At 46.0% G+C, this 14136-nt stretch overlaps 2 protein-coding genes across 2 annotated transcripts; both read right to left on the bottom strand.

Moving 5' to 3' along the window:
• Positions 1-2866: 2866 nt before the first annotated feature.
• On the bottom strand, positions 2867-7434 carry LOC310879005 (stonustoxin subunit beta-like; the record flags this gene model as incomplete). The annotated part of the gene is made up of 4 exons (XM_083793421.1): positions 2867-3441; positions 5620-5669; positions 6330-6458; positions 7421-7434. The coding sequence occupies 4 exons, from the start codon at positions 7432-7434 to the stop codon at positions 2876-2878; spliced, it is 759 nt and encodes a 252-aa protein (XP_083649547.1). The 3' UTR covers positions 2867-2875.
• Positions 7435-8554: 1120 nt separating this feature from the next.
• LOC310879004 (protein NLRC3-like) lies at positions 8555-13215 on the bottom strand (the record flags this gene model as incomplete). Its single annotated transcript, XM_083793420.1, has 3 exons — positions 13087-13215; positions 10999-12826; positions 8555-8735 (listed from the first exon to the last, which is right to left on the bottom strand). The coding sequence occupies exons 2-3, from the start codon at positions 12741-12743 to the stop codon at positions 8555-8557; spliced, it is 1926 nt and encodes a 641-aa protein (XP_083649546.1). The 5' UTR covers positions 12744-12826; positions 13087-13215.
• Between the last annotated feature and the right edge of the window lie 921 nt (positions 13216-14136).

Below are 14136 nucleotides of genomic sequence, written 5' to 3'. Positions count from 1 at the left end.
ATAGAAATATACAAATATACAAACATTATTCTACAAAATTGAACACTAATGAAAGTGGCTGAGGACATCGGGCATTACTGCCGTTCATAAATCGGTTACAGTCATTAGAGGAAAACCATTACTTTTCTACAGTCAATATTAACCCACATGACGAAGCATTTGTTTTACACGTATGTTTGTTACTAGAAACCTTTACAAACACATTGGTGAAATGTATTGTAAGGAATGGATTCCAGATTGTACATTGTTGTGATAAAATGATATACATTGACTATAGGAGAGCAGAGAAAGTGAACAGGGACATCTTGGTTGGATCTATGAATCTATTGAGGGTGGTGCCAGGGTCCTGTTGGTTGGATCTATGAATCTATTGAGGGTGGTGCCAGGGTCCTGTTGGTTGGATCTATGAATCTATTGAGGGTGGTGCCAGGGTCCTGTTGGTTGGATCTATGAATCTATTGAGGGTGGTGCCAGGGTCCTGTTGGTTGGGGTCTGACACCAGGTGTTTGTTTGGGAGCTCCTTGGACTCCCTTTCCTTTCTCCAGGCTGGTTGGATGGTGAAGTCAGCTGGTGGGGTCTAGATGGAAGTGGAGCAGTGTGTGTGTGTGTGTGTGTGTGGTCCCTGGTCCCTGTCTTCAGTCTAGATGACTGAAGACAGAGACTGTGTTTCTCCACCTCACAGCTGTCTATGATACGGTCTGGTACAAAGACCTCACAGTGAAACTCACAAAGACCTCATAGTGAAACAAAGGACACTCCCTGCTGGACAACGGCAGTAATTCAAGCTCTGCTGACCAACCCGGAGGTTCAGAGTTCACCTCGGACAGAACACGAGCGCACAGAGAACACAGAGAAATGGAGTCCCGCAGGGCTCAGTTCTAGAGTTCCAACCCTGTCCAACCTCTACACAAAACCACCCGCCATCCACTGAAAACTGCAACATTCCTCTATGCAGACGACATCTGTCTGGCATTCCAAACCACCAGACCTTGACCCACCGGAACAGGTGCTCACCGAAGACCTTTACAGAACTGGACCGGTTCTGCAACACCTGGCGCCTAAAACCAAGCCCAACTAAACCAGTTTCCAGCGTATTCCATCTCCACAACGCTAAAGCTGCCAGAGAACTGAACATCATCTGAGTGGACTCAAGATAAAGCTTCCTCTAATCCAACCCACCTCGGTGTGACCCTCGACAGAACCCATAATCCAACCCACCTCGGTGTGACCCTCGACAGAACCTCTAATCCAACCACCTCGGTGTGACCCTCGACAGAACCTCTAATCCAACCCACCTCGGTGTGACCCTCGACAGAACCTCTAATCCAACCCACCTCGGTGTGACCCTCGACAGAACCTCTAATCCAACCCACCTCGGTGTGACCCTCGACAGAACCTCTAATCCAACCCACCTCGGTGTGACCCTGGACAGAACCTCTAAACCAACCCACCTCGGTGTGACCCTCGACAGAACCCTGTCCTTCTGGAACACCTAAGAGGGAACGGCAGCGAAGGTGAAGTCCAGAAACAACCTGCTCTGCTGCAGCCTCCACTCTGAGCTCTGCTGCAGCCTCCACTCTGAGCTCTGCTGCAGCCTCCACTCTGCTGCAGCCTCCACTCTGCTGCAGCCTCCACACTGAGCTCTGCTGCAGCCTCCACACTGAGCTCTGCTGCAGCCTCCACTCTGCTGCAGCCTCCACACTGAGCTCTGCTGCAGCCTCCACACTGAGCTCTGCTGCAGCCTCCACTCTGCTGCAGCCTCCACTCTGAGCTCTGCTGCAGCCTCCACTCTGCTGCAGCCTCCACTCTGCTGCAGCCTCCACACTGAGCTCTGCTGCAGCCTCCACACTGAGCTCTGCTGCAGCCTCCACTCTGCTGCAGCCTCCACTCTGAGCTCTGCTGCAGCCTCCACTCTGCTGCAGCCTCCACTCTGCTGCAGCCTCCACTCTGCTGCAGCCTCCACTCTGAGCTCTGCTGCAGCCTCCACTCTGCTGCAGCCTCCACTCTGCTGCAGCCTCCACTCTGCTGCAGCCTCCACTCTGCTGCAGCCTCCACACTGAGCTCTGCTGCAGCCTCCACTCTGCTGCAGCCTCCACACTGAGCTCTGCTGCAGCCTCCACTCTGAGCTCTGCTGCAGCCTCCACTCTGCTGCAGCCTCCACTCTGCTGCAGCCTCCACTCTGAGACCCAGCAGTTACTCAGAGGATGCTTCAGAAGGTCAAAGGTCAAATACTCTCCCTGTCTACCAGGTCAAAGGTCAAATACTCTCCCCGTCTACCAGGTCAAAGGACATAAATCAACACTAACTGGTTCTCAAAGTGTGGTCCAGGGTCCCCCGGGGGTCCTTGAGGGGGTTCCAGGGGGTCCTAGAAGCTAAATGATCAAATATTAACCATAATATGGTTGTAATATGGTTGCCAATATCAAAGTAATATATTATATTACTTTGATATTTGAAAATAGCAGATCTACAAGCTCACAATGCATTATTGTACAGTTTGTGACATTTTTAACGACACAAATCTGATCTAACGGGGGTCCGGGGTCAAAGGTCAAATGCTTGAGGGGGTGTTGACATGACAACGGCCAGGAGCTGTAATGGTGATGTCACTGCTCTGATTATCACATCATCACAATGATGTCACTGACTGTGCTGCTTATTACATCATCACGATGATGTCACCGTGATGTCACGGCGAGTCACGCATGCCCAAATATGGCGCCCATGATGTAACACTAGGCCGGTGGCCGGTACCCCGTGGCAACGGTGGTAACCATGACAACCTGCACTCACTCAAACATGTTGAGTAACCATGGCGACCTGATGATGTCACCCTCACATGATGACCTGATGATGTCACCCTCACATAGAGACTCTATCTCTGCTCACACAGACGCACTGAGGAGGGGGAGTAGGAGGAGGACTCTAACCAGAACCCAGCATAGAGAGGTCCAGTGGACCTGGTCTGGAAGGTGTACAGGTGTCTCAGTGAGTCAGAGCACACTGTGTAGAAGGACAGAGTCCCAGCGGGACGGTCCACATACACTGATACTCTGTTGGAGCCTTTAGAGGCTCTGACAGGGAGGTCAGTCCTCTGTCTGTTGTGTCTGACAGAGTAACTGAGACCACCAACACCATCACAGTACAGACCCCAGGACTTATCATTGGATCCAAACCAACAGTCAGCACCAACTCCTTTCCTGCTGATTGTTCCGTCAGCCACTCCTATATGAACCCCTCCACTGCACTCTACCTCCCAGGAACAGCGTCCAGTCACACTCTGTGAACTCAGAACCTGTTCAGGGACATCAAACCTGTCTGGGTGATCAGGAGGACGCTGACCCCCTGACCTCTGTGACCCCCGTGTGACCTTCCTGTTGTCCTCAGACAGAGAGAGGTCACAGTGTGCTGTGTTTGAGTCCAGTGTGAGACGCTGGGAATCTGATGAGAAAACAACACAGTAAACATTATATACATCATTCACTGACTGAAGCACTCACATGTACGCGCACGCACACACACACACACACACACACACACACACACACACACACACACACACACACACACACACACACACACACACACACACACACACACACACACACACACACACACACACACACACACACACAGATCTACAAACTAATGCAGTGTTAATTTTGACAACACATTTTGATTTTGTCTTTTGAATAACATACCATTTAGTTTTAGTCCTATTTTAGTCATTTGTACATTATTTAGTCTTAGTCGACTAAATTAAGACTTGATACATTTAAAATGTAATAGAGAAGATCGTCACTGTCAGAGTCCAACCACCAGGGGGCAGAATGTCTTAAAGTCTCCACCAGGGGGCAGAATGTCTTAAAGTCTCCACCAGGGGGCAGAATGTCTTAAAGTCTCCACAGTGTAAATGGTAAATGGTAAATGGTGTATTTATATAGCGCCTTTATCCAAGGCGCTTTACAGAGATTGTGCATTACATTCACCCATTCACACACACATTCATACACCGATGGCAGCGGAAACCATGCAAGGCACCAACTAGCACATCGGGAGCAATTAGGGGTTCAGTGTCTTGCTCAAGGACACTTCGACAGTAACTCTGGGGGAGCCCGGGTTCGAACTGGCAACCTTACGGTTACCATCCAGGCACTCTACCCCTGAGCCACCGCCGCAGTGTGATTTTATTTGAACTGTGGACCCCCAAAATAATCCTATTTGAACTGGGGACCCTCAAAATAATTGAACCCCCACATTGACAAGCCCTTGGAATTCTATAGGCATTACATTTAGTTTGAGGCATTGTGAGCTTGTAGATCTGCTATTTTCACAATCTTTTCCACTTTATTACACGCCTTGAAATCTCAGATCTGTAGTTTTATGAGCAGTGCCTCCTCTCCATTACACAGCTATGTACCTGTCTGTCTCTCTGTGTACCTGCCTGTCTCTCTGTGTACCTGTCTGTCTCTCTGTGTACCTGTCTGTCTCTCTGTGAACCTGTCTGTCTCTCTGTGTACCTGTCTGTCTCTCTGTGTACCTGTCTGTCTCTCTGTGAACCTGTCTGTCTCTCTGTGTACCTGTCTGTCTCTCTGTGTACCTGTCTGTCTCTACATGTTCCTGTCTGTCTCTGTGTGTACCTGTCTGTCTCTGTGTACCTGTCTGTCTCTCTGTGTGTAGTGTGTACCTGTCTGTCTCTCTGTGTACCTGTCTGTCTCTCTGTGTACCTGTCTGTCTCTCTGTGTACCTGTCTGTCTCTACATGTTCCTGTCTGTCTCTGTGTGTACCTGTCTGTCTCTGTGTACCTGTCTGTCTCTGTGTGTAGTGTGTACCTGTCTGTCTCTCTTTGTACCTGTCTATCTCTGTGTGTACCTGTCTGTCTCTATGTGTCTGTCTCTCTGTGTACCTGTCTGTCTCTCTGTGTACCTGTCTGTCTCTCTGTGTACCTGTCTGTCTTTCTGTCCGAGCACGGAAAGCTGCAACACGGTAACTCTCTCATTTCTCGACCGTTTTGGACGTGGGAAGGCTTGCCAGAACTGGGCCCTGCCCCCTGGGCGCGTTCCTGGTGGTCTGGATGTTCTGGGGACCCCCCGGGGACCACCGCATGGTAACACACGGTAACTAACTATTTCCCCCCCAAAATAATCAAAGTACAGCATAGAGCACAGTACACTACAATACAGTACAGAGCACAGTGCAGTACAGTAACTATAACAGTAAATGTATAGTTGCACCGCTCAGTTCACACACGTGTGATTTATATTTCCAGTTGTCTTGTATGGCGTTAAATGGAGCGTGGAACAATGCCAATGATCGACACGGGAGATCACTTGTGACTTTCAAACAAAAACGAGATCCACCTGTGATCTGCACACATCACGGCTCTGCACCAGCCTTCAAGCATCGCACGTCAGAACTGAACTTATGCCAATATAGACGAAATACAGGTTAGTGAATGAGGCCCATTGTTTCTGTCAGACCACATGACCTCATCTTGATGTGTTAAGGACCAGGCCAAGAGCAGAGAGTAGAGAGCACAAGAGTTTTCAGGACAACATCAACCAAGTATGCAACAGTATATAATGTTAATGTGTGATTTTGACACAGACAGATACTCACGTTTTGAAATGAGTGTAGAATTAAACCTATCTTCTCCTCCATGTTTCACTCTGTAGGAAGTAGAACAACAATGCATCAATGTCTAACTGTCCAACACAACGTCTCCACTAGCTGACACTACACTGTTTCACTCTGTAGGAAGTAGAACAACAATGCATCAATGTTCTTTTTTTTTTTTTAATCCAAAATGAGTTAAAAAAGGCAGACTGTCACTATTCACATACTAGAGCATGTCTGAAATAAATGTCAGAGCTGAAATAAGTCCTTAAACATGTACCTAGATGTAATGTTAGAGTCCACAGAAGTGAACCTTTCAAGCCTGTTTTCTCAACTCGTTTTCTGCAAGACATTACACTATAAGACATTACTCTACAAGACATTACTCTATAAGACATTACTCTATAAGCCATAGCTTTTTATAGATATGATTCCCTGCTGACATGAAATAACTGAAAATGTTAATTAAAAAAGTAAATAAATCAATGACTTAGCCTCGGTGAGAAACTATTACATATTGGATATGTCTTGTTGTTATTAGATTTAGTTTGTTGTTGTTGTTTAGTTTTGAGTACAAATGCTGTTAATATTTCCAGTTTCTTTGAGGCACTGCATTGTTCTCTCTGCATGCTTTGTGACGTCGTGTCAGAGTGAATACACTGTTAAGGGAAACACTGCACTGTCCAACATGGACACAGCCCAAGTCTACTCACTTGCAGTTCTCCAGAACTGAATCATTCACCACGTTGAGGCTCAGGTCCAACTCTCTTAGGGAGGGATTTGACCTTACAGCTGAGGCCAGAGCTTCACAGCATCTCTCTGACAGGCTGCAGTGAGCCAGTCTGAAACACCAGATGGAAACATACATAAATAAATGAATGAATTCATTAATACATAACACATTTAAATATGCATTATTCCTGGATTTAGAACCAGCTTCCAGCATCTATTAAAGGACTCTCTTGTCCCACTTAGGGTGCCTTCACACCTGGATGCTTTAGTTCAATTAAAACAAACCCTGGCCTCCAACATACCGTAATCATATTCCGATTCCGATTGCTACCCTTAGAAGCAATCGGAATTGTAGGCATTACATGAATGCGAAAATATTACAAATCTACAAGCTCACAACGCCTCACAGTGAGCTTGCAGATCGGCTATTATTACAATGTTTGTCTCTTTCTTTCGTAACATTAATATTAATTAACACTACTGCCTAACTCGTGTTCTTCGCTATTTCATCCATGTGTTTTTTTAGATATTTTTTTGCGGCTTACGCCTTTTTATTAGTTTTTTTTTTGAAGGGACAGACAGTAGGCTGACAGGAAACGGGAGAGAGATGGGGGAAGACATGCAGTAAAGGCCGTGTCGGGCTCGGGAGTCGAACCCGCGGCACACTGCGACTGGATTACCAGTCGGGTGCCCAGACGGTTACGCCACCGCCTGGGCCTGCGTTTTTTAATAATTAAAAAAAAAAGAGCTGATTTGTCGCCGACCTGGTGACGAGGCCGTTGCGTTATGATGACGAAACCGGAAATCTAGCCATGCTCTGGGCTGCTAGGGCTTCTGGGAAAATGAGTTCAATGCAAGTGAACGGGGGTTTGTTTGGACTACAACATGCTGTGGAGGCTGTTTTCTTTTCACATCGTAATGGCCGCATGTTTTTCTCTTCAACAACAACCATGTGACTATTTTACGCCAGGTTTCGTGAATAAAAGCTGCAAATACTTACAGTATATGTAGAAAAGAGTCATCTAGTCAGCAACCCTCCCCCTTTCTCATGGATGGGATCCACCCCCCTCACCTGCTCCTACTCATTGCCAATCACCAATCACTGCTGTCCTCACTCAACTCATTGGTGGCCTGGTATATAATGCTGCCTGTTCTCTCAGTCCCTGTTTGGAACCAGCAGCAACCAGCTGAGAGCCTGCTCTGGAGTCTCAGCAGGCCACGGTTATGTGTCACTGAAGTGAGTTCAGTTAACTTAATGAATGCATATGTTGTACTTTATTGGGCTTGTGATGGAGATACTGTCTATTATAGCTACATGTTTGCCTTGAAGCTCATAGTATAGGTGTGTTTGTAGCTACTTGCTTGCCTTGAAGCTCATAGTATAGATATGTTTGCGTAATGCAAATGCACATGTACTTGGCCTATTGTGAACGTCAGGGAAATGCAATGATTACAGACTTAGGAGAATATTCACTTGGTGTATTGTTTAAATGTGGTTGAATTGTATAATAATGATGTGTTTCTATCTTTCATAGTTCAAAAACCATAACCGTGATGCCTCACCACCTCCTTGCTCAATATAAATGCATCTGTGAAATGGAAATAAAGGCTTAAACGGAAATCTCCTTGTCTACACATTCTTGCCGATGCACCATGGTGATGTGAATAGTGCACGAGCCAGGCTCGACCTATCCCTACCTAACAATATGCGTTATGCTCCAAAGGTAATTGATCAATCCCGTCAGCCTAGGTGGTCTGATTATATTAATCTATAGTCCTTAAAGTGATAATATAATATTATTAAGAAGCTTGATAACTGTGGCGTAGCTACAACGGGTCGCAAGACAAAAATAAATCTACAAACTCAACGCGTTGTGAGAAACGCTGTTATATGATGAAGTAGCCAATACATTTGCCTTAAAGCGATATTACACTTTGAAACATGTTTGGGGTCATTTTAACGTCTACTCAGGCACATAGGCTTGGGTTACCATGATATCAAGCTTATTAATACATTCTCACCACAGCATTCATATTCTATTCGAAGTTTCATCGTGATAGCTATTAGTTAACTTTTTTTCCCTATTCGCCTACCATGTCTCACCATCAAGCTTATTAATACATTCTCACCACAGCATTCATATATTCACATAATACAGTACATAATAAAACAGAAGTGATCATAATAAAAGTGGATAAATGTATCTTACTTTAGAACTTCCAGTCTACAGTGTGGGCTCTTCAGTGAAGCACAGAGCAGCTCCACTAGTCCTGAGTCCTGCAGGTTGTTTTCACTGAGGTCCAGTTCTCTCAAAAGGGAAGGATTAGAGCTGAGAGCTGAAGACACAACTTCAACCTCTGTCTTTCTGAGCTCACAGCCAACAAGTCTGTAAATGCGAAAAGAGATTATCAAAACAAATGATACCTAGTTCACTGCCATGGAAGTTAACTAAAACATATCCTATCTAGTTATCCAGACATAAACAGTATTGTGGAATAGACCAGGGGTTCTCAACCTTTTTGGCTGGGGACCCCCAGGGATGCTTTGGCCATGTCTCGCGACCCCCGCCCCACGCCGCTTCCCCACCCCCAATACAAACTGACTGCAAAAATAACCTTAATAATAGAGAAAATATATCATAAATGAATACTGAAACCAGATATAATCATTAAGGAAAGTGTATGCATGTGCCATGTGTACTATGTAAACACTTCATTTCCATTTCCCAGCCATTCAGTTATAATAAATAATTTGGGGACACCCCAAAATAATTTGGCTTATTACATATTTTTTTACATTTTGGAAAAAATAGCTTTTTTGCAATGTGAAATGCCACAGAATTCTTAATCATTTTCCTTGTCTTAATTATGGGCCAACTTGTGAAAGCTGCATGCTTTTATTGTGAAGGCTCTCAGTTCTCAGTTCAGTTCTCACAGCATGCATATCTCCGCGTGCTGAAAATAGCTGATCTAGAAGCTCACAACGCGTCACGGACGCAACGCATTGTGGGCTTGTAGATCAGCCATTTTCAGCATGGAACACGTTGTACGATGAAGAATAAATCAGGCATCACTGAGCTTCTGTGGAGGGAGATGTATTTTTCGTGGCACATTATGTTTAATCAAACAACAATACGTTTCCAGCGTTTGGGTCGGGAGTCGGGATGTTCTGTGTCTGCGTGCATGTCAGGATCCTCATGCAGAGATGCGAGCTGCACGCTCCAGTGAAATTGTACGGCTGAGAAAGATTAGTTAAATTGTGTTGGATAAGGACTTATTGGTGGGTTTTCCGTTAGATATTAAGGCCTGTTTAGGGTGTGTCTTAGCGGGGATTTAGCCTGGAAGGCTCTATGGAAACACTCACTCTCGAACGAAGTTGATCGTGAGAAAGTGACGTTCACACACGCCAGAAATGAACGTGTTCACAATGACGTTCATCAAACAGAAATACAGTACGTTCACCTAAAATATGAACGTGTTTGTGAACGATCGTTCATTGAACGCGTTCAGGGACAACACTGAAGTCCGCATTTTTTCCCAATGCAATCTTACGGAAGCAGTCCTGTGCATAAAGACAGGGTTGACATTGAAGCAGTACTGACTGTGCATGCAGACAGGGTTGACATTGAAGCAGTACTGACTGCGCATGCAGACAGGGTTGACATTGAAGCAGTACTGTGCATGCAGACAGGGTTGACATTGAAGCAGTCCTGTGCATGCAGACAGGGTTGACATTGAAGCAGTACTGACTGCGCATGCAAACAGGGTTGACAATGAAGCAGTCCTGTGCATGCAAACAGGGTTGACAATGAAGCAGTCCTGTGCATGCAGACAGGGTTGACATTGAAGCAGTACTGACTGCGCATGCAAACAGGGTTGACATTGAAGCAGTCCTGTGCATGCAGACAGGGTTGACAATGAAGCAGTACTGACTGCGCATGCAAACAGGGTTGACATTGAAGCAGTCCTGTGCATGCAGACAGGGTTGACATTGAAGCAGTCCTGTGCATGCAAACAGGGTTGACAATGAAGCAGTCCTGTGCATGCAGACAGGGTTGACATTGAAGCAGTCCTGTGCATGCAGACAGGGTTGACATTGAAGCAGTCCTGTGCATGCAGACAGGGTTGACATTGAAGCAGTCCTGTGCATGCAGACAGGGTTGACATTGAAGCAGTCCTGTGCATGCAGACAGGGTTGACATTGAAGCAGTCCTGTGCATGCAGACAGGGTTGACATTGAAGCAGTCCTGTGCATGCAGACAGGGTTGACATTGAAGCAGTCCTGTGCATGCAGACAGGGTTGACATTGAAGCAGTCCTGTGCATGCAGACAGGGTTGAGATCGGGAAAACATGGAACCGGCTGTGTCAATTGTAAATGGTGCATTTATGTATCACTTTTATCCAAAGCACATTTCTGTTTAAATTGAGGCGGACGGGAGGCAGACTTTCACTTCTGGTTAATTTCTGGTTTTATCTGTTGCCTAGCAACCTAGCATCATTCATACAGTACGTTGATGAAGAGCGCCATCTATACTAATCCACTGAAAAGACCATAGGACACAATACTGCGTGCTTGGCAGTCAAGCCATGGATTCAATGCGACCTAACATGACGTGATTGGCAGTCAAGTCAATGTGTTAACTACTAACCGAGCCTTTCTGCAGTTCCTCACAGCTGGGACCAGTCTCCATCGCCCCTCCTTTGATGCGTTGTATTTTGTCAGGTCCAACTCTTCCAGAACCCCCTCTGACATCTGCAGCATGACGGCCAGAGCTGAACACTGGGTATCAGACAGTTTCTCTGTTCTGTTCTCGGACTTCAGGAACTGTTGGATCTCCTGATGTAATGAGTGGTCGTTCATCTCCAGCAGACAGTGGAAGATGTTGATACATCTGTCAGGAGAGACGTCACGATAAGTTAACATCTCCTTCAGGTTCTGGATGGCTTTCTGGATCTCCTCGGGACTGTTCTCTGTGTGACCCAGCAGGTCTCCTAACAGACTCTGGTTGGACTGCAGTGAGAGGCCATGAAGGAAGCGGACTAAGAGGTCCAGGTGGCCATTTTTACTCTCCCGGGATTTATTCACAGCAGCTTTGAGGAAGTGTGAGAGGGAGATGTTACTGTTGTATTCATATCCCAGGAATGTGTACAGGACCTCCATGTTCTTCTGTGTGAAACAGTGGAACAGGTAGACTGCAGCCAGAAACTCCTGGATGCTCAGATGAACAAAGCTGTAGACCGTTTTCTGGAACAGCACACTCTCTGTTTTGAAGATCTGTGTGCACACTCCTGAGTACAGCGCTGCGTCTTTCACATCAAGACCACACTCTTCCAGGTCTTCTTGGTAGAATATGATGCTACTTTTCTTCAGGTGTTTAAAAGCCAGCTCGCCCAGATTCAGAAGAACATCCCTGTCAGTCTTAGTGAGCTGCTGTTGACTCCCCTTTTCTTTGTCTTTCTTGTTCACATCATGAGTCTCGTCATACTTCTGCTTCTTGGTGTTTGTCTGAACCAACAGGAAGTGGCAGCACATCTCAGTCAGGGTCTTGGGCAGCTGTCCTATGGTGGTGTGTGTCCTCAACATGTCCAGCAGAACGGTGGCAATGATCCAACAGAAGAGTGGGATGTAACACATGATGTGGAGGCTCCTCCATGTCTTCAAGTGTGAGAGGACTCTGTCGGCCAGCTTCTCTTCACTGAATCTCTTCCTGAAGTACTTCTCCTTCTGGGGGTCTGTGAACCCTCGCACTTCTGTCACCATGTCAACACATGCAGGAGGGATCCGATTGGCTGCTGCGGGTCTGGTGGTTATCCAGAGGAGGGCCGAGGGGAGCAGATTCCTCTTGATGAGGTTTGTCAACAGAGCATCCACCGATGATGTCACTGTGACATCAGAGATGATTTCATTTTTGTCGAAGTGCAACGGAGACCTGCTTTCATCGAGGCCATCGAGGATGAAGCAAACTTTCCAGGCAGCGAGCTGCTCTGCTGTGACCTTCTTTAACGTTGGGTGGAAATCATGGATCAGGTTCAGAAGACTGTACCGCTCATCTCTGACCAAGTTCAGCTCCCGGAATGAAAAGGGAACCAGGAGATCTATATCTTGATTCTCCAAACCTCTTGCCCAGTCCAGAGCAAACTTGCGCGCAGAGAATGTTTTTCCGATGCCAGCGATGCCATTTGTCAGAACTGTTTTGCTGGGTTCCTTTCTGCCAGGGAGGATGATCTTAAAGACTTTACAGCAGTTGATTGCATCGTCATGGAAGGTCTTCATGTTGGAAGTTCTCTCAAGCTGTATCACCTCATGTTGGCTATTAACCCCTTCACTCTGTCCCGCTGAGATGTAGAGCTCTGAGTAGGTGCTGGTGACGGAGTCTCCAGACTCTTCCGTCATGTGGTTTTTCACTCCATCAAGACTGTCCGAACTGACCTCCAAACTGACCTTATAATCGTTCAAATCAACCTGCAGACGGACATCTGAAATGAGAAGAAAATGTATGTTTTAAACATTCAGGTTAATTTATAACTTTACATATTTTACAGCACACATTGCTAATTAATTACCCCCAGATAATATGATTTTTAAGAAACATTTTGCCAAAGGTAACAACACAAGATCAGCTGTTTTTGTCCAGAGTTGATAATTGTTTAGCTTCATTATTTGCACTTAGATCTAATTGATACAGATAAATTGAACATTTAGTCTGACTGAATTTTCAATGAGTTCACATTCTTACTTTGACTGGGTGTCTTCAGTCCAGGTGTGGTTTGACTGGGTGTCTTCAGTCCAGGTGTGGTTTGACTGGGTGTCTTCAGTCCAGGTGTGGTTTGACTGGGTGTCTTCAGTCCAGGTGTGGTTTGACTGCTTGTCTGATCAGCCTCAGTCACAATGCACCTCTCTCTGTGGACACGGATACATATAATAGTGGGTGCAGGTCCTTTTTTACGACCCGCAAAAATTCCGACGGGCAATAGTCCGACATTTGTCGGACTATTGCCCGAAATATCAGCTTTTACCGCCAACAGTCCGACATGGCTTTATACAGACAATAGTTCCAGAAATGGTCCGACACGAGAGACTTTGGCTGGGGGAGAGAGGGGGGGGGGGAGGAGGGAGAGGGCGGGCCCAGCCTACTTTGGCAGCCCTTGTCCAAATGTAATCAGTTTGTAGCAAGCCGTCTTTGTTTAAAATTGTCCCCCATTAGTACGTCGATCGACTGTGTGTGTGTGTGTGTGTGTGTGTGTGTGTGTGTGTGTGTGTGTGTGTGTGTGTGTGTGTGTGTGTGTGTGTGTGTGTGTGTGTGTGTGTGTGTGTGTGCGTGCGTGCGTGCGTGCGTGCGTGCGTGCATATGTATTCATGTCTGATATAAGTATATGTTCACATTGCATTGTGTTGGTACTTGATATACAATAATAATAATATCATAGTTTGTGCTTATTGTACAGGAGGATTGTTACTGTCTGAGTGTCTGTTATGCTTTATATTGTACAGGAGGATTGTTACTGTCCGAGTGTCTGTTATGCTTTATATTGTACAGGAGGATTGTTACTGTCCGAGTGTCTGTTATGCTTTATATTGTACAGGAGGATTGACATACGGTGTATCTGGAGGTCCAGGTTCATTACTGAAGCTAGGAGGTTCACATTTAGAGCCGTCACTCTTCATAGACAGAAGGCTGGGAGTTGGAGACTCTGCTCTGTGGTACAGACTTCTAGAATCACAGAAATACTGTTATCACATTATCACACGCATAGCGTGTGTTCAGAAATATGTATTATTATGTCCC

This window comes from Protomyctophum parallelum (genome assembly GCF_964188405.1).
Source record: "Protomyctophum parallelum genome assembly, chromosome: 21".
Classification (NCBI taxonomy): Eukaryota; Metazoa; Chordata; class Actinopteri; order Myctophiformes; family Myctophidae; genus Protomyctophum; species Protomyctophum parallelum.
This window is presented reverse-complemented; position numbering and strand designations above follow the sequence as displayed.